The sequence below is a fragment of the Argopecten irradians genome, chromosome 3 (genome assembly GCF_041381155.1).
Source record: "Argopecten irradians isolate NY chromosome 3, Ai_NY, whole genome shotgun sequence".
In the NCBI taxonomy this organism is placed as follows: domain Eukaryota; kingdom Metazoa; phylum Mollusca; class Bivalvia; order Pectinida; family Pectinidae; genus Argopecten; species Argopecten irradians.
The window spans coordinates 56,536,194-56,557,857 of record NC_091136.1 but is presented as its reverse complement, the minus strand read 5'-3'; the positions used below and the strand labels follow the sequence as shown (position 1 = coordinate 56,557,857).

The window sequence follows — 21,664 nt, the reverse complement described above, 5'->3', positions numbered from 1 at the left end:
TTCTATCCCCTCTTACTCACAGCTCAGGAGTTTAGTAGACTAGCAGAAACAGGGCATTGTAGCTATTGTGGTAAGATTTCTATCCCCCTCTCACTCACAGCTCAGGAGTTTAGTAGACTATCAGAAACAGGGCATTGTAGCTATTGTGGTAAGATTTCTATCCCCCTCTCACTCACAGCTCAGGAGTTTAGAAGACTATTAGAAACAGGGCATTGTAGCTATTGTGGTAAGATTTCTATCCCCCCTCTTACTCACAGCTCAGGAGTTTAGTAGACTATTAGAAACAGGGCATTGTAGCTATTGTGGTAAGATTTCTATCCCCCTCTCACTCACAGCTCAGGAGTTTAGTAGACTATTAGAAACAGGGCATTGTAGCTATTGTGGTAAGATTTCTATCCCCCTCTCACTCACAGCTCAGGAGTTTAGTAGACTATCAGAAACAGGGCATTGTAGCTATTGTGGTAAGATTTCTATCCCCCTCTTACTCACAGCTCAGGAGTTTAGTAGACTATCAGAAACAGGGCATTGTAGCTAGCTATTGTGGTAAGATTTCTATCCCCCTCTTACTCACAGCTCAGGAGTTTAGTAGACTAGCAGAAACAGGGCATTGTAGCTATTGTGGTAAGATTTCTATCCCCCTCTTACTCACAGCTCAGGAGTTTAGTAGACTATCAGAAACAGGGCATTGTAGCTATTGTGGTAAGATTTCTACCCCCTCTTACTCACAGCTCAGGAGTTTAGTAGACTATCAGAAACAGGGCATTAACAGGGCATTGTAGCTATTGTGGTAAGATTTCTATCCCCCTCTCACTCACAGCTCAGGAGTTTAGTAGACTATCAGAAACAGGGCATTGTAGCTATTGTGGTAAGATTTCTATCCCCCTCTCACTCACAGCTCAGGAGTTTAGTAGACTATTAGAAACAGGGCATTGTAGCTATTGTGGTAAGATTTCTATCCCCCTCTCACTCACAGCGCAGGAGTTTAGAAGACTAGCAGAAACAGGGCATTGTAGCTATTGTGGTAAGATTTCTATCCCCCTCTCACTCACAGCGCAGGAGTTTAGAAGACTATCAGAAACAGGGCATTGTAGCTATTGTGGTAAGATTTCTATCCCCCTCTCACTCACAGCTCAGGAGTTTAGAAGACTAGCAGAAACAGGGCATTGTAGCTATTGTGGTAAGATTTCTATCCCCCTCTTACTCACAGCTCAGGAGTTTAGTAGACTATTAGAAACAGGGCATTGTAGCTATTGTGGTAAGATTTCTATCCCCCTCTTACTCACAGCTCAGGAGTTTAGTAGACTATCAGAAACAGGGCATTAACAGGGCATTGTAGCTATTGTGGTAAGATTTCTATCCCCCTCTTACTCATGATCACAGCTCAGGAGTTTAGTAGACTATCAGAAACAGGGCATTGTAGCTATTGTGGTAAGATTTCTACCCCCTCTTACTCACAGCTCAGGAGTTTAGTAGACTATCAGAAACAGGGCATTGTAGCTATTGTGGTAAGATTTCTACCCCCTCTCACTCACAGCGCAGGAGTTTAGTAGACTATTAGAAACAGGGCATTGTAGCTATTGTGGTAAGATTTTCTATCCCCCTCTCACTCACAGCGCAGGAGTTTAGAAGACTAGCAGAAACAGGGCATTGTAGCTATTGTGGTAAGATTTCTATCCCCTCTTACTCACAGCTCAGGAGTTTAGTAGACTATTAGAAACAGGGCATTGTAGCTATTGTGGTAAGATTTCTATCCCCCTCTCACTCACAGCTCAGGAGTTTAGAAGACTATCAGAAACAGGGCATTGTAGCTATTGTGGTAAGATTTCTATCCCCCTCTCACTCACAGCTCAGGAGTTTAGAAGACTAGCAGAAACAGGGCATTGTAGCTATTGTGGTAAGATTTCTATCCCCTCTTACTCACAGCTCAGGAGTTTAGTAGACTATCAGAAACAGGGCATTGTAGCTATTGTGGTAAGATTTCTACCCCCCTCTCACTCACAGCTCAGGAGTTTAGTAGACTATTAGAAACAGGGCATTGTAGCTATTGTGGTAAGATTTCTATCCCCTCTTACTCACAGCTCAGGAGTTTAGTAGACTATTAGAAACAGGGCATTGTAGCTATTGTGGTAAGATTTCTATCCCCCTCTCACTCACAGCGCAGGAGTTTAGAAGACTAGCAGAAACAGGGCATTGTAGCTATTGTGGTAAGATTTCTACCCCCCTCTCACTCACAGCGCAGGAGTTTAGAAGACTAGCAGAAACAGGGCATTGTAGCTATTGTGGTAAGATTTCTACCCCCCTCTCACTCACAGCTCAGGAGTTTAGAAGACTAGCAGAAACAGGGCATTGTAGCTATTGTGGTAAGATTTCTATCCCCCTCTCACTCACAGCTCAGGAGTTTAGTAGACTATCAGAAACAGGGCATTGTAGCTATTGTGGTAAGATTTCTACCCCCTCTCACTCACAGCGCAGGAGTTTAGAAGACTAGCAGAAACAGGGCATTGTAGCTATTGTGGTAAGATTTCTACCCCCTCTCACTCACAGCTCAGGAGTTTAGAAGACTAGCAGAAACAGGGCATTGTAGCTATTGTGGTAAGATTTCTATCCCCCTCTCACTCACAGCTCAGGAGTTTAGAAGACTAGCAGAAACAGGGCATTGTAGCTATTGTGGTAAGATTTCTATCCCCCTCTCACTCACAGCTCAGGAGTTTAGAAGACTAGCAGAAACAGGGCATTGTAGCTATTGTGGTAAGATTTCTATCCCCTCTTACTCACAGCTCAGGAGTTTAGTAGACTATCAGAAACAGGGCATTAACAGGGCATTGTAGCTATTGTGGTAAGATTTCTATCCCCCTCTCACTCACAGCGCAGGAGTTTAGTAGACTATCAGAAACAGGGCATTGTAGCTATTGTGGTAAGATTTCTATCCCCCTCTCACTCACAGCGCAGGAGTTTAGAAGACTAGCAGAAACAGGGCATTGTAGCTATTGTGGTAAGATTTCTATCCCCCTCTCACTCACAGCTCAGGAGTTTAGAAGACTAGCAGAAACAGGGCATTGTAGCTATTGTGGTAAGATTTCTATCCCCCTCTCACTCACAGCTCAGGAGTTTAGTAGACTATCAGAAACAGGGCATTGTAGCTATTGTGGTAAGATTTCTACCCCCTCTCACAGCTCAGGAGTTAGCTACAGAACGAGGTTTATAGAAGACTAAGTAGAACAGAAACAGGGCATTGTAGCTATTGTGGTAAGATTTCTACCCCCCTCTCACTCACAGCTCAGGAGTTTAGAAGACTATCAGAAACAGGGCATTGTAGCTATTGTGGTAAGATTTCTATCCCCCTCTCACTCACAGCTCAGGAGTTTAGTAGACTCAACAGAAACAGGGCATTGTAGCTATTGTGGTAAGATTTCTATCCCCTCTTACTCACAGCTCAGGAGTTTAGTAGACTATCATCAGAAACAGGGCATTGTAGCTATTGTGGTAAGATTTCTATCCCCCTCTCACTCACAGCTCAGGAGTTTAGTAGACTATCAGAAACAGGGCATTGTAGCTATTGTGGTAAGATTTCTATCCCCCTCTCACTCACAGTTCAGTCTGAGTGCCACGGTTAACCGAAAATACGGTTAACTGAGATAATATTCAGCCGTACGGTTGAGTTTGGTACGATGATTTTTAGTTTCGGTTAGGTTCATTAGAAAATTAAATTTCCTATCTTTGTCTGTAATTTACGTGTATAAACTGAATTGCTGACTATTTCAATGAAAATACCGCTAAACTGTTATTCAGAATCCCGAGAATTACAACTGTTGACCGACATATGTGTAACACGTGTGCAAGTTCAGTTCTTCAGAAGATCGTTTGTTTGCTGTCTGCGGACATTTTTTGCACATACATAATATCTAAATGATATATTTATCTTATTGTTGGATATATTATGATTTTTGATGTTTTTATTATTATTTTTTCGATAACAATCTGGCAGAAAATCGGCAGCTAAATCAGGCTGCCGTTGTGTTACGATTGAAAACAATTTGTTTCCGTTGGCCCATATTCCGTGAATTAAACCATTTTACAATTGAGCATGCACCTGGTAGGTAATAATGTTCATCTTTATTATAATTTCAATGCAAATTACCTCTTTTAAACACTTTTTCTAAGATAGTATCGATGTACTGTGTAACTTCCCGAAACCGAACCGTCTCAAAACCGATCACCTCAGTCTATAAACCGAAAATGGATGTCATCTACGCAATGAATTCCTCTTTATTAATAGTAAATAAAACTTCCCAAAATGGATCCCTCCCAATTCCGAATACCAGACCGATTTTGAGATCAGAATTGTCAAATGTAACTAAAATACACTTATGAAAACCAGCCTTACCTGAGCGACACCGATAGTTTGCAATGAGGTCTGATCAACCGACCGTGAAATACACATGTACATGTATCCATAGTTGTCGCATGCCATGTCCTGGGGCATACATACAGGTGTGAAGGCTATAGGTATGTGTACACGGTAATTATACCAGAGATGGTGGTGTAATTATTTAATCATGTCTATTGTTTAGATATTTAAAGATGCTCCACTGCTGACAAATGGTATTTTCTCACTATCAAAAACATGAGCAGATGATTTTGTATTTTTCTTCAGTTACAAAAGTTATTTATTTTACACCATTACCACCATTGAAAAGTTTGAGCTTCTAATTTTACTTCAAGTTAAAATATGAAAAATAATTAATTGTACCCCGAAAAAATTCCATGGCACTATATCTTATATAGAATGAAGTACATGAAATGATTGCGCATGCACCAAAGGCAAAATAAATTGTTTTAAGTTATACACATGTAAACACCAATTGTACCAATTGTTATACACATGTAAACACCAATTGTTGTTCAAATGATGAATATCATTTATGCTCTGTCGGCGGTGGAGCATCTGTAACGAAGGTGTACCATGTGCAGGTGCACTGACAGTTTGTTTACTCTAGGAAAACAAGTAGAGCTAGAAATAAACAGAAAGGTTCAATTCATATTCAATTTTGCGAGGTTATTTATTTACTTATGTAGTTGTCGGATAATGTAAATAATCTGTATGAAGAAGCCGAAGCCATGTATTGTTTTTACCATATAATGACCGGGATCGACTGATCATCATGTAATTAGACCATATTTAATTTCATTCTTGATGTAACCAGAAGCGATCAGCCGTATATAGGTTAGTTCAGACGAGAACATTCACGCAACTAACTACATTTATAAGCGGTAACAAAGTCAAGATTGTTGTAATCCATTCCTTTTAATCGTATGATTCTTTCTTTTGTGATAAAATTTAATTTACATTAACAATTAATATCTGTCGGTTATAACGAACACTAGGCAGTACAGTATAGTGTAGAAAACGACATCCGATCAATTAAATCCGGATCATAATGATCAATATGCGGTCCACTTCTCCAAATCGAACCCTCTTTAAACCGGCCGAAATTCTATGCACCGACTATGATCAGTTTAGGGAAGTTTCACTGTATTTATTTGCAGTAAAACTTCAAATCATGACATGAAAATGCGTCATGAAGGAGACGGAGTAATGTATCATAAAGCATATGAGAACATATGTCTCTGTGACTGATTAATGTGTCACGTGTACTGAAAGAGTTAAAAAACTAAGTAAATATTCAATTTTGTTTATTTAAAGATGTTCCACTGCCGACAGATCATAAATGATATTCTACATCTGAACAAAAATTGGTATTTAATCAGGTTATATGTCTAATTAACACAAAAAATTATATAAAATAATTTATTTTATTTTTTGTTGCATGCACAATCAGTACTTCATATCATATAGGATGCTGTGGATTTTTTTTAGGACGCAATTAATTATTTTTAGCCGACCATCTGTTCGTCCATCCGTAAACATCGCTTGTTACCGCTATTTCTCAGAAAATACTTGAGGGATCTGTCTAAAATTTCATATGTAGGTTCCCCTAGGGCACACAGAGTGTCATGCAGATTTTCAGACTGATCAGAAAAACAATATTGCCGCCAGGCAGTCATCCTGTATTTCTGAAGTTGATGTTTGTTACCACTATTTCTCAGAAAATACTCAAGAGATCCGTCTTAAATTTCATATGTAGGTTTCCATAGGGCAAACGAAGTGTCATGCTGATTTTTAGACTGATCGGAATAACAATATGGCCGCCAGGTAGCCATCTTGGAGTTTGGTAGTTGATGATTGTTACCACTATTTCTCAGAAAGTACTCAAGGGATCTGTCCCAAATTTCATATGTAGGTTCCCCTAGGGCCCTTGGAGTGTCATACTGTTTTTCAAACTGATCGGAAAAAAATATAGCTGCCAGGCAGTCATCTTGGATTTTGGCAGTTGTTGTTTGTTAACGCTATTTCTCAGAAAGTACTCAAGGGATCTGTCCCAAATTTCATATGTAGGTTCCCCTAGGGCCCTTGGAGTGTCATACTGATTTTCAGACTGATCAGAAAAACAATTTGGCCTTCAGGAAGCCATCTTGGCAGTTGATATTTGTTAACGCTAGTTCTCATGGAATGCTAAAGAGATCTGCTTCAAATTTCAAATGTAGGTTCCCATAGGGCCCTAGGAGAGTCATGCTAATTTTGAGACTGATTGGAAAAACGATATGGCCACCAGGCAGCCATCTTGGATTTTGGCAGTTGATGTTTGTTACTGCTATTTCTCAAAAAAGTACTGAATATCTCTGTCTCAAATTTCATATGTAGGTTTCCCTAGGGCCCAAGGAGTGTCATGCTGGTTTTTAGACAGATTGGTAAACAATATGGCCACTAGAAAGCCATCTTGGATTTTGATAGTTGAGGTTTGTCATCGCTATTTCTCAGAAAGTACTGAAGAGATCATTCTCAAATATCATATGTAAGTTCCCATAGGGCTGTGGTTGTGCATATTGCATTTAAGGACTGGTCTGTTAACAAGATGGCCACCATAGCGCCATCTTGGATTTTGATTGTTGAAGTTTGTTACCGCTATGATTGTTGAAGTTTGTTACCGCTATTTCTCAAAAGGTACTGAAGGGATCCTTGCAAATTTCATAGGTAGGTTCCCCTGGGGCCCTAGTTTCGCATATTGCATTTTTTGACCAATTGGTAAACAAGATAGCTGCCAGGCAACCATCTTTGAAATTTAAAGTTTGTTACTGCTTTTTCTCAGAAGGTACAGAATGGATCGTTCTCAAATTTTCATGTAGGCTTTTCTAGGGCCCTAGTTCTGCCTATTGCATTTTGGGACTGATCGGTCAACAAGATATGGCCGACCACCATCTTGGATTTTGATAATAGAAAAGTTTGAAAAGCAGAAAAAAGAAGTTAGTTTGAAAACCAGAAAACAGAAGATTAAGTTTGAAACGCAGAGAAAAAAATCCCTCTTTCATTTGCCAGACATAGATCAATCTTTGGTGGGCACCAAGACCCCTCTGTGATCTCTTGTTAATGTTTTTAACTTGAAGTAAAATTTCGATAGAGAAAAAAAGCATTTGTATGAGTGATGTACCATCTTTTTTAATCTAAAGCAAAACTTGTTTTTGATAGTAAATAGACTTACCGTAAAAACTTAAAAAGTATTTAAGTAAGATTTGTCTGAACCAAAAACCGAAAACCGATACAAAAAAATTGAAACCGAACGGAGCTGAAAAAACATGAACCCTGACATCCCTACAGCTCAGGAGTAAAGTGACAAAATACAACAAGTGTTGGTATCGGCCGTGACCTATCAACTGATGTCGTGGCTCAGTAGCTACCGTGATAGGTGAGCAAGCCGATACAGCAATTAGATAATTGAAGTATGTAAACTTGGCTATGATTTGTTTGGATAGCTCCGTGGGCGTGGCAATGAAATGATCTTTCACGAGAGAGTAATTTCAGAATATAGCAACAACATAGAACACTGCCACATCTTTTTAATCAGTATTATCAAACAAATCACCTCAATATAATTCTCAGTCACAACAGTCTTTTCATAGTAAATAAATTATACAAATCCACATTTCTCCAACAGATTAGAAAGAAATGAATCTTTGATTTCTATGATAGCATTTGTAACTGTATATTCAGTGAAGTCATATGTTAGCTGTGGGTTTTTCTGTGATCTGTGTCTCACGAGTTGATATATCTATTCCACTGCATTAAATCTGGAGACTGATATTTATATAACAAATTAATACCCAGCTGCGACGCCATCGCTCTGAATGACGGACAGATGATTTCTGACAGATGGTCGTCGTCAGAGCTACGATTCTGTCCCATTGAACGTATATTGTTGCAAGGAAGAGCTCATGTGAAACTTCCAGGTTGAGTTGAGTGATGTTAATCCTATTTATAGACCCCAGTTCGAGAGTCATGAACAAAACGTGTTGGCCTACTCCGAGAAAAACGCTGGGAACCCTGGGTCTGAGCTGGGTTTAACACGGGTAGAGTTCAAAGTTAAAATTTTAACAATATCCAATATCAGATGGTGGGCTATTCAAATTGCCTTTCGTCGGTGGTCTGGCATCCGTTGTCTGTCCGTAAACAACGCTTGTTACTGCTATTTCCTGAGAAGTACTGCACAGATATTTCTCAAATTTCCCTAGGGCCCTAGGAGTGTCATGCTGATTTTCAAACTGATCGGAAAACTAATATTGCCACTAGGCAGCCATTTTGGATTTTGGCAGTCAATGTTTGTTAACGCTATTTCTCAGAAAGTACTGAAGGGATCTTTCTTATATGTAGGTTCCCCCTAGGGCCCTTGTTGTGCATATTGCTTTTTTTGAGTGATTGGTCAACAAGATTGCAGAATGACCGCCATCTTGCATTTTGGTGTTTAAAGTTTGTTACTGCTATTTTTCAGAGTGTACTGTAGGAATCTGTCTCAAATTTCTGTTGTTTACTGCCGGTAAATAATTACTTACGTCGTTGTAGATTCTAGGCCTTGATCAACGGTGCTGTTTTGGGGCTTTGACTACACGCATGGCTTCTGTTACAAATAAATGCTCACGATTATAGAGAATTCATCTTTCAGGTAAATCAGCAAAATGTGTGCTTTTCCTAAAAAAATTCTGCTTTACGTCGCGCATGTCAGATATGTATCGGTACTGAAACTGATTCTTAATACTGATTTCAATTCAGATAGTTCAAACGCACGTTTTTTCTGAAGCTTATTTTTTGAAGAAATGGGCGTGTTTATAGAAATGCGTCAACCAATGAAAACAAGCGCTGCATTCCCAGAATAAATTAACCACACTCGTTTGTATAAATGCACAGGTAACTAGTTTATCCACATATCGAGGAAGTAATGAAGCCGTGCCTTTCGAAGTAAACCCGCGTCGACAGTAAAAATACACAGTCGACACTGTCACCTGTACTGTGTGATCGCTCAACCGGAACTAAGCTCTACCACACAACACAGTTACAATCACAAGCTAGAGTCGGTACTCAGCTAGTGTTTATACAGATGTGTCCAACAAACAATTATCGTGTCACATTGATAGATTCATGATATACTCAATCAATTATTTGTTGGTACATGTTGATGAAGTCTATGAAATTCTGAAAAACGTCTTTGTTTGAACAATATTTTCAAACTTTGAACTTGTCATGCTTGTCCCCGAAATAGATTTTATGTACATGTAGTGAGGTACTTATCATCCTACAATGTATGAACGCATAAACTTACATGACATTGGTATAGGTATATATATTTTCGTGGGGATGTAAATTCGTTGACTTTGGTCAAAAAACGAAATCCACGAAAATTAAACCCCCACGAAAATTAATGATTTCACAGTAATTGTCTAGCCATGTGAGCTGTCTTTTCCCAAACAGGAATTTCCTTAGCAACCATGGGATTAATGCAATCTTACATGGGTCTGTCAAGTGGACAGGGATTTCTCCCATTGTTGACAGGGTATTCCTATGGTAGACCGGGGTATGGAAAAGGCACCTCAAATGCGCTTGATAATGACATCATTGATGCATGCCGAGACTACTGTTGAAGACATTTTTCATTTTTAGCTCAGATGCATTGTGATATCTCTGTGATGTTGACATTGTAAAAATAATTCTAAATAACTGAATTTTTCTTTACAATATCGGAGAAAAATAATAAAACATGGCTCTGTCAAGTGGACAGGGATATCTCAACCCTCGTGAGAGATTTTGGCCGCCAAACCTCACAAGCTTCGGATTGATCTGCCAAAATCTTTCACTCGGGTTGAGATATCCTTGTCCACTTGACAGACCCAAGTAAAATTCTATCAATCTCAACCTGAATGAAAGATTTTAACTAGTCAACCCTGTAAATCTTAAGGGTTGAGATATCCCTAACATTACCTCATTGTCTAGCACATGTAAACTGTCCTATTTTGGTAAAAGACAAATATCTTTTCCTTGCAATTTCAGGATAATCTTGTCAAGTATGGGCGATTTAGTCGATTATCATCTTACTCTATGTAACTACAAGTGAAAAGTGAAGATATGTTAATATATTTACAGTTTGCACTGACACGGACTCAATAACCATGCTTTCTATTATTATCATTATCAGTGTATTATGATAGCACAACACGCGCGGAGATTCTATTGTTACGGGAATAGTCGATGACGTAGCAATGTGGAGTCATGACCCTACTTTTGGTGGGAACATATGAATGACTGGATTCCAATCAAATGTTCAATCGAATTTGTTGACGATGAAGGGAGAGAAAAAAATATGGATATTTTAATAAAAAATATGCAACTGCCGCGAGAATTAATAGTATTCATTTACATGAAAAACTGTAAATATAAGGAATATATTTTTATTTTGTTGAGGTTATGAGGGTATAATGATGATGGAGCCCATGTAAATTTTATGTAACCGGGCTTCGCAATTGAATGTTTATTGAGTGTATTAATGATTTCCTAAATTTTTCCACAGAAATTTTCTAAGCCAGAAATGGTTGTTTTAGCAGCAGACAACTTGGATGGCATAGTTTTTGAAGGACATCAGTTGAAGGCAATGGTATGTATTGTGCACACTAACTATCTGATATTTACAACTACATTGTAGCTTCCTATTGAATCTGTGGTCTATGTAAATTGGGATAATTTGGCGTTTTGAAAATTTGGCATTTTTGTATCAAAATAGGGTGGTTAAATTTTGGTGCGTTTAAATTTGGCTTTTCACTGTGCCATGTTAAATTTTGGAGCATAACTTGATTTGATAGAGAGAAAAAATCTGAAGATTTACTTTGTCTATACACATAGATCCCGCAACAATGAAAAACTGAGGTAATTAGTTTTGAATCAATTATCAATTCAAGACAACCCTTTGAAATATTGGTCTTCAATAGAAATGATTAATAGTCACACATCTTATTATATATGTTTGCAAAAAAGAAAGACTTGCACAGGTTACGTTAGTTGCTAGCACATACCTTAAATATATGCTTTAATGTGATAAAGCAATTTACCAGCTATTACCTGTTCACATACCTAATAAATGATATGTAGATGTATTGATCATTATATACAAACATATAAATATTTAGCAAAATTTTGGTGTGTTGAATTTTGGCGCTTTCATGCAAAAAGCCATATAAGCCAAAATATGACCAGGGTCCCAATGTACGGTGGAGCAGCTTTGCAGACAATTTTCATAATGCGCACTAGCTATAGATTAGCAGGAGTGACGGTGATCAAGGGCTTAAGGGTAAAAGCTATAGATTAGCAGGAGTGATGGTGACCAAGGGGTTTAGGGTTAAGGCTATAGATTAGCAGGAATGATGGTGACCAAGGGGTTTAGGGTAAAAGCTATAGATTAGCAGGAGTGATTGTGACCAAGGGGTTTAGGGTAAAAGCTATAGATTAGCAGGAGTGATGGTTACCAAGGGGTTTAGGGTAAAAGCTATGGATTAGCAGGAGTGATGGTGACCATGGGGTTTAAAGTAAAAGCTATAGATTAGCAGGAGTGATGGTGACCAAGGGGTTTAGGGTAAAAGCTATAGATTAGCAGGAGTGATGGTGACCAAGGGGTTTAGGGTAAAAGCTAAAGATTGACAGGAGAGATGGTGACCAAGGGGTTTAGTGTAAAAGCTATACATTGACAGGAGTGATGGTGACCAAGGGGTTTAGAGTAAAAGCTATAGATTGACAAGAGAGATGGTGACCAAGGGGTTTAGGGTAAAAGCTATAGTTTTCAGGAGAGATGGTGACCAAGGGGTTTAGAGTAAAAGCTATAGATTGACAAGAGAGATGGTGACCAAGGGGTTTAGGGTAAAAGCTATAGATTAGCAGGAATGATGGTGACCAAGGGGTATAGTGTAAAAGCTATAGATTAGCAGGATTGATGGTGACCAAGGGGTTTAGGGTAAAAGCTATAGTTTTCAGAAGAGATGGTGACCAAAGGGGTTTAGAGTAAAAGCTATAGATTGACAAGAGAGATGGTGACCAAGGAGTTTAGGGTTAAAGCTATAGATCGACAGGAGTGATGGTGACCAAGAGGTTTAGAGCAAAAGCTATAGATCGACAGGAATGATGGTGACCTAGGGGTTTAGGGTTAAAGCTATAGATTAGCAGGAATGATGGTTACCAAGGGGTTTAGGGTAAAAGCTATGGATTAGCAGGAGTGATGGTGACCAAGGGGTTTAGGGTAAAAGCTATGGATTAGCAGGAGTGATGGTGACCAAGGGGTTTAGGGTAAAAGCTATGAATTAGCAGGAGTGATTGTGACCAAGGGGTTAAGGGTAAAAGCTATGGATTAGCAGGAGTGATTGTGACCAAGGGGATTAGGGTAAAAGCTAAAGATTGACAGGAGAGATGGTGACCAAGGGGTTTAGTGTAAAAGCAATAGATTGACAGGAGTGATGGTGACCAAGGGGTTTAGAGTAAAAGCTATAGATTGACAAGAGAGTAGTGACCAAGGGGTTTAGGGTAAAAGCTATAGATTAGCAGGAATGATGGTGACCAAGGGGTTTAGTGTAAAAGCTATAGATTGACAGGAGTGATTGTGACCAAGGGGTTTAGGGTAATAGCTATAGATTAGCAGAGGATGGTGACCAAGGGGTTTAGGGTAAAAAGCTATAGATTAGCAGGAGGATGGTGACTAAGGGGTTTAGGGTAAAACTATAGTTTTGAAGGTTGGTAGATGATGTGATGGCCAAGGGGTTTAGGGTAAAACTATAGTTAGCAAAGTGATGGTGACCAAGGGGTTTAGGGTAAAAGCTATAGATTAGCAGGAGTGATTGTGACCAAGGGGTTTAGGGTAATAGCTATAGATTAGCAGGAGCGATGGTGAGGAAGGGGTTTTGGTAAAATCTATAGATTAGCAGGAATGAGGTGACATGGGGACCATGGGGTTTAAAGTAAAAGCTATAGATTAGCAGGAGTGATGGTGACCAAGGGGTTTAGGGTAAAAGCTATAGATTAGCAGGAGTGATGGTGACCAAGGGGTTTAGGGTAAAAGCTATAGATTAGCAGGAGTGATGGTGACCAAGGGGTTTAGGGTAAAAGCTATAGATTAGCAGGAGTGATGGTGACCAAGGGGTTTAGGGTAAAAGCTATAGATTAGCAGGAGTGATGGTGACCAAGGGGTTTAGGGTAAAAGCTATAGATTAGCAGGAGTGATGGTGACCAAGGGGTTTAGGGTAAAAGCTATAGATTAGCAGGAGTGATGGTGACCAAGGGGTTTAGGGTAAAAGCTATAGATTGACAGGAGTGATGGTGACCAAGGGGTTTAGGGTAAAAGCTATAGATTAGCAGGAGTGATGGTGACCAAGGGGTTTAGGGTAAAAGCTATAGATTGACAGGAGTGATGGTGACCAAGGGGTTTAGGGTAAAAGCTATAGATTAGCAGGAGTGATGGTGACCAAGGGGTTTAGGGTAAAAGCTATAGATTAGCAGGAGTGATGGTGACCAAGGGGTTTAGGGTAAAAGCTATAGATAGCAGGAGCGATGGTGACCAAGGGGTTTAGGGTAAAAGCTATAGATTAGCAGGAGTGATGGTGACCAAGGGGTTTAGGTAAAAGCTATAGATTGACAGGAGAGATGGGTGACCAAGGGGTTTAGGGTAAAAGCTATAGATTGACAGGAGAGATGGTGACCAAGGGGTTTAGGGCTAAAAGCTATAGATTAGCAGGAGTGATGGTGACCAAGGGGTTTAGGGTAAAAGCTATAGATTAGCAGGAGTGATGGTGACCAAGGGGTTTAGGGTAAAAGCTATAGATTAGCAGGAGTGATGGTGACCAAGGGGTTTAGGGTAAAAGCTATAGATTAGCAGGAGTGATGGTGACCAAGGGGTTTAGGGTAAAAGCTATAGATTAGCAGGAGTGATGGTGACCAAGGGGTTTAGGGTAAAAGCTATAGATTAGCAGGAGTGATGGTGACCAAGGGGTTTAGGGTAAAAGCTATAGATTGACAGGAGTGATGGTGACCAAGGGGTTTAGGGTAAAAGCTATAGATTGACAGGAGTGATGGTGACCAAGGGGTTTAGGGTAAAAGCTATAGATTAGCAGGAGTGATGGTGACCAAGGGGTTTAGGGTAAAAAGCTATAGATTGAGCCAGGGGTTAGGTAAAGCTATAGATGCAGGAGTGATGGTGACCAAGGGGTTTAGGGTAAAAGCTATAGATTAGCAGGAGTGATGGTGACCAAGGGGTTTAGGGTAAAAGCTATAGATTAGCAGGAGTGATGGTGACCAAGGGGTTTAGGGTAAAAGCTATAGATTAGCAGGAGAGATGGTGACCAAGGGGTTTAGGGTAAAAGCTATAGATTGACAGGAGAGATGGTGACCAAGGGGTTTAGGGTAAAAGCTATAGATTGACAGGAGTGATGGTGACCAAGGGGTTTAGGGTAAAAGCTATAGATTAGCAGGAGTGATGGTGACCAAGGGGTTTAGGGTAAAAGCTATAGATTAGCAGGAGTGATGGTGACCAAGGGGTTTAGGGTAAAAGCTATAGATTAGCAGGAGTGATGGTGACCAAGGGGTTTAGGGTAAAAGCTATAGATTAGCAGGAGTGATGGTGACCAAGGGGTTTAGGGTAAAAGCTATAGATTAGCAGGAGTGATGGTGACCAAGGGGTTTAGGGTAAAAGCTATAGATTAGACAGGAGTGATGGTGACCAAGGGGTTTAGAGTAAAAGCTATAGATTGACAAGAGAGTGATGGTGACCAAGGGGTTTAGGGTAAAAGCTATAGATTAGCAGGAGTGATGGTGACCAAGGGGTTTAGGGTAAAAGCTATAGATTGCAGGAGTGATGGTGACCAAGGGGTTTAGGGTAAAAGCTATAGATTAGCAGGAGAGATGGTGACCAAGGGGTTTAGAGTAAAAGCTATAGATTGACAAGAGAGATGGTGACCAAGGGGTTTAGGGTAAAAGCTATAGATTCAGGAGTGATGGTGACCAAGGGGTTTAGGTAAAAGCTATAGATTAGACAGGAGTGATGGTGACCAAGAAGTTTAGAGTAAAAGCTATAGATTAGCAGGAGTGATGGTGACCAAGGGGTTTAGGGTAAAAGCTATAGATTAGCAGGAGTGATGGTGACCAAGGGGTTTAGGGTAAAAGCTATAGATTAGCAGGAGTGATGGTGACCAAGGGGTTTAGGGTAAAAGCTATAGATTAGCAGGAGTGATGGTGACCAAGGGGTTTAGGGTAAAAGCTATAGATTGACAGGAGTGATGGTGACCAAGGGGTTTAGGGTAAAAGCTATAGATTAGCAGGAGTGATGGTGACCAAGGGGTTTAGGGTAAAAGCTATAGATTAGCAGGAGTGATGGTGACCAAGGGGTTTAGGGTAAAAGCTATAGATTGACAGGAGTGATGGTGACCAAGGGGTTTAGGGTAAAAGCTATAGATTAGACAGGAGTGATGGTGACCAAGGGGTTTAGGGTAAAAGCTATAGATTAGACAGGAGTGATGTGACCTAGAGGTTTAGAGCAAAAGCTATAGATCGACAGGAGTGATGGTGACCAAGGGGTTTAGGGTAAAAGCTATAGATTAGCAGGAATGATGGTGACCAAGGGGTTTAGGGTAAAAGCTATAGATTAGCAGGAGTGATGGTGACCAAGGGGTTTAGGGTAAAAGCTATAGATTAGCAGGAGTGATGGTGACCAAGGGGTTTAGGGTAAAAGCTATAGATAGCAGGAGTAGATGGTGACCAAGGGGTTTAGGGTAAAAGCTATAGATTAGCAGGAGTGATGGTGACCAAGGGGTTTAGGGTAAAAGCTATAGATTAGACAGGAGTGATGGTGACCAAGGGGTTTAGGGTAAAAGCTATAGATTAGCAGGAGTGATGGTGACCAAGGGGTTTAGGGTAAAAGCTATAGATTAGCAGGAGTGATGGTGACCAAGGGGTTTAGGGTAAAAGCTATAGATTAGCAGGAGTGATGGTGACCAAGGGGTTTAGGGTAAAAGCTATAGATTGACAGGAGTGATGGTGACCAAGGGGTTTAGGGTAAAAGCTATAGATTGACAGGAGTGATGGTGACCAAGGGGTTTAGGGTAAAAGCTATAGATTAGCAGGAGTGATGGTGACCAAGGGGTTTAGGGTAAAAGCTATAGATTGACAGGAGTGATGGTGACCAAGGGGTTTAGGGTAAAAGCTATAGATTAGCAGGAGAGATGGTGACCAAGGGGTTTAGGGTAAAAGCTATAGATTAGCAGGAGTGATGGTGACCAAGGGGTTTAGGGTAAAAGCTATAGATTAGCAGGAGTGATGGTGACCAAGGGGTTTTAGGGTAAAAGCTATAGATTAGCAGGAGTGATGGTGACCAAGGGGTTTAGGGTAAAAGCTATAGATTAGCAGGAGAATGATGGTGACCAAGGGGTTTAGGTAAAAGCTATAGATAGCAGGAGTGATGGTGACCAAGGGGTTTAGGGTAAAAGCTATAGATTAGCAGGAGCGATGGTGACCAAGGGGTTTAGGTAAAAGCTATAGATTAGCAGGAGTGATGGTGACCAAGGGGTTTTGGTAAAATCTATAGATAGCAGGAGCGATGGTGACCAAGGGGTTTAGGGTAAAAGCTATAGTTTAGCAGGAGTGATGGTGACCAAGGGGTTTAGGTAAAAGCTATAGATTAGCAGAGTGATGGTGACCAGGGGTTTAGGTAAAAGCTATAGATTAGCAGGAGTGATGGTGACCAAGGGGTTTAGGGTAAAAGCTATAGATTAGACAGGAGTGATGACCAAAAGGGGTTTAGGGTAAAAGCTATAGATTAGACAGGAGTGATGGTGACCAAGGGTTTTAGGTAAAAGCTATAGATTGACAGGAGTGATGGTGACCAAGGGGTTTAGGGTAAAAGCTATAGATTAGCAGGGATGCCAAAGGAGTAAAGATGGTGGTGACCAAGGGGTTTAGGGTAAAAGCTATAGATTAGCAGGAGTGATGGTGACCAAGGGGTTTAGGGTAAAAGCTATAGATTGACAGGAGTGATGGTGACCAAGGGGTTTAGGGTAAAAGCTATAGATCGACAGGAGTGATGGTGACCAAGGGGTTTAGAGTAAAAGCTATAGATCGACAGGAGTGATGGTGACCAAGGGGTTTAGGGTAAAAGCTATAGATCGACAGGAGTGATGGTGACCAAGGGGTTTAGGGTAAAAGCTATAGATCGACAGGAGTGATGGTGACCAAGGGGTTTAGGGTAAAAGCTATAGATCGACAGGAGTGATGGTGACCAAGGGGTTTAGGGTAAAAGCTATAGATCGACAGGAGTGATGGTGACCAAGGGGTTTAGGGTAAAAGCTATAGATCGACAGGAGTGATGGTGACCAAGGGGTTTAGGCTATAGATAGCAGGAGTGATGGTGACCAAGGGGTTTAGGGTAAAAGCTATAGATCGACAGGAGTGATGGTGACCAAGGAGTTTAGGGTAAAAGCTATAGGTCGACAGGAGTGATGGTGACCAAGGGGTTTAGGGTAAAAGCTATAGATCGACAGGAGTGATGGTGACCAAGGGGTTTAGTGGTAAAAGCTATAGATTGACAGGAGTGATGGTGACTAAGGGGTTTAGGTAAAAGCTATAGATTGACAAGAGAGATGGTGACCAAGGGGTTTAGGGTAAAAGCTATAGATCGACAGGAGTGATGGTGACCAAGGGGTTTAGGGTAAAAACTATAGATTGACAGGAGTGATGGTGACCAAGGGGTTTAGGGTAAAAGCTTTAGATTGACAGGAGTGATGGTGACCAAGGGGTTTAGGGTAAAAGCTTATAATTAGGTATACACTGACCACGGCTAATTAATTTCGCGTTGACACCTGTTAATCAGACTTTTTTTGAGGTTCATATGTTTTTTTAAGGTGGTTGGAAAATAGACAGGGAAACAAAATTGTAGCTTTCGAATGAAATATTATTCTGAGTGAATGATTTTTGTCTCATGTCCGTTCCCATAGTTACCATAATAAACTAATATATGTAAAATGCTATTACTTAATATTTCATCGACTGCATTTATATATGGCTAAATGTACATGTCCCTAGAAATGTGACTAATTCAATGGCAATTTGCGTTCAATTTGATAATTCATTGATATAATAATAATACATGTATATCAGAAAAAAAAGTATACATAATTCAACAAAATTTTCTGATTTTGTCAATATCTTTATCCTGCCAAAGAAACGTTTTAAAGAGGTGTATAAGTTAGTGTTACAATCAACAGTTTCAAATTTGAAAAAAAGAACAAAACAAAAAAATAAAGAAGAAAGAACAAAATAAAACAAGAAAAACTATCAAAGAAATCAAACAATTTTATTGAACTTATAAAATCATTAGAGTAATGAACATAAAACCATATGATTTTAGTGTAACAAGGGTTGTAGAATAATTAGTGCCATATTTTTTTTTTTTTTAGGTGAAAAAAACAATATTGGTCAGACTATTCTATAATAGAAACTGCCAGGGTTGGGGCCCTGGGGTCAGTCTCCTTACAAACAAATGTCCCCACACACGAGGGCTCTCAATCATCACACACATTCATTCCTACCTAAACACATAAACAACTCTCAACCCTTTCATTCTCAAGTAGCATAACTTACATATTCAACATCAACAAAACATTTATACCTGCTCTACACTCCATCTTTTCACACCACATTCTTTCCATGCATGTAACATGACTACAAAGAACCAAAAACAGAAATGAGTAAATAAAAAAAACAAAGGAAAGTATGAAAATAACTGAATGATAAATTCATAAAATAAATAAGTAAATAAATGAAATAAATAAATGAAAAATAAATAAATAAATATTTATAATAATGATAAAAAATAATGATAATAATTGCCAATGTTTGATATAATTATATAGAAATTAATTATAATTGGATTGATTGCAGGTTGGGTTCCCTGGGTCAGTCCGGTGTCTTACAAACAAATGTCCCCACACACGAGGGCTCTCAATCATCACACACATTCATTAACCTAAACACAGTAAACAACTCTCAACCCTTTCATTCTCAAGTACATAACTTACATATTCAACATCAACAAAACATTTATCCTGGCTCTCACTCCATCTGTTTCACACCATCATTCTTTCATGCATGTATGTCTACACAAACCAAAAACATAAATGAGTAAATAAAAAAAACAAAGGAAAGTATGAAAATAACTGAATGATAAATTCATAAAATAAATAAGTAAATAAATGAAATAAATAAATGAAAAATAAATAAATAAATATTTATAATAATGATAAAAAAATAATGATAATAATTGCCAATGTTTGATATAATTATATATAGAAATTAATTATAATTGGATTGATTGTAGATTGTTCAGACCCTCTCTGGTACAGGTAACATGCATATACCGGGTACATGTATATATATATATATTATAACAGAAAAAAAAAATATGTTTGCGATGATTATGTGCACTGTATCTTGTATATATCACAAATATAACATAGTATAAATGACTGTTTATTACAGATGTATATCATTACTTAGACATAAAATACAGATCCATATAATTCCACTAATATAGAAGAAGATAAAATATCATTCAGAAATCATCAAAACATAATCATTTTATCATACATAACAGGCGCAAAGTGTTATTCAGGTATTAATTTATTAAATACTTAATATTTCATGGACTATATTTATATATGGCTAAATGTACATGTCACTAAAAATTTGACCAATTCCATGGCAATTTGCGTTCAATTTGATAATTCGTAGATGTAATAATAATAATACATGTATATAAGAAAAAAAAGTATACATAATTCAACATAATTTTCTGATTATGTCAATAGCTTTATCCTGCCAAAGAAACGTTTTAAAGAGGGGTATAATTTAGTGTTACAATAAACAGTTTCAAATACAATGATACAACAAGAAAAACTATCACAGAAATCAAACAGTTTTATTGAACTCATAAAATCATTAGAGTAATGAACATAAAACCATATGATTTTAGTGTAACAAGGGTTGTAGAATAATTAGTGCCATATTTTTCTGTCATTATTATGTGCAAGAAAATATATATATATAAACTCTACAAAAATAAAATAAATAAAATCAATGCTGAATATACAGTTTAAATAAACATAAGTTCCCTTTTTAAATATTTTTTTTGGAACGGGGCCGTTTTGACTGGGTCCATTATTGCAGTAGGGCCGTTTTAACTGGGATTCATAGATTAGCAGGGCCCAATAGGGGAAATAGAGGTAAATCCTTTAAAACGCTACTAGTGATAGATTTCTGCATGACTTGCTACCAAATTTGGCCACAAACATTCTTGGTGGAAGGGGAACAGAGTTTGTATACATTTTAGCTCTGACCCCCAGGGGCAGGAGGGGCGGGGCCCTATAGGGGAATTAGAGGTTAATTCTTTAAATCGCTACTAGTCATAGAGTTCTGCATGGATTCTAACCAAATTTGGCCAGAAACATCCTTGGTGGATAGGGGAACAAAGTTTGTATAAATTTTGGCTCTGACCCCCCCCGGGGGCAGGAGGATCAGGGCCCAATAGGGAAATTAGAAGTTAATCCTTTAAATCGCTACTAGTCATAGAGTTCTACATGGATTCTAACCAAATTTGGGCAGAAACATCCTTGGTGGAAGGGAACAGAGTTTGTATAAATTTTGACCCCCTGGAGCAGAAAGAGTAGGGACCAACAATGAATTTAGGGGTAAATCTTAAAATTCCTTCAGAAAAGAAATAATGATCCTGTATTCAGAACATGACTTTACAATACAAACCAGGTAAGCGATACAGGCCCTCTTGGCCGCTTGTTTTAGAGAGACCTATTGTCATCGTGCACCGTCCGTCATCGTGCGCCGTCCGTCGTGTGTAAACTTTTCCATTAAATCACTACTAGTCAAAAGTTCTCTAATGATTTTAACTAAATTAGGCCAGAAACATCCTTAGGGGAAGGGGAGCAATTTTGTATAAATGGAGACTCTGACCCCTTGGGCCTGAGGGGCAGGGCTCGCGAAGGGAAATTTTGGTAATTCTTTAAAATACTACTAGTAAAAAAGTTTTCAATGGATTTTAACCAAATTTGGCCACAAACATTCTTGGTGGAAGGGGAACAGAGTTTGTATACATTTTAGCTCTGACCCCCAGGGGCAGGAGGGGCGGGGCCCTATAGGGGAATTAGAGGTTAATTCTTTAAATCGCTACTAGTCATAGAGTTCTGCATGGATTCT

At 39.1% G+C, this 21,664-nt stretch overlaps 1 protein-coding gene across 1 annotated transcript in view; it reads left to right on the top strand.

Annotated features, from left to right (window-relative positions):
- LOC138319171 (uncharacterized) overlaps positions 1 to 21,664 on the top strand; it is a 110,225-nt gene that overhangs the window by 46,600 nt on the left and 41,961 nt on the right. Inside the window, exon 5 of the mRNA XM_069262116.1 lies at positions 10,950 to 11,033. Coding sequence (XP_069118217.1) covers positions 10,950 to 11,033 — 84 coding nt within the window. The remainder of the gene's footprint in view (positions 1 to 10,949; positions 11,034 to 21,664) is intronic.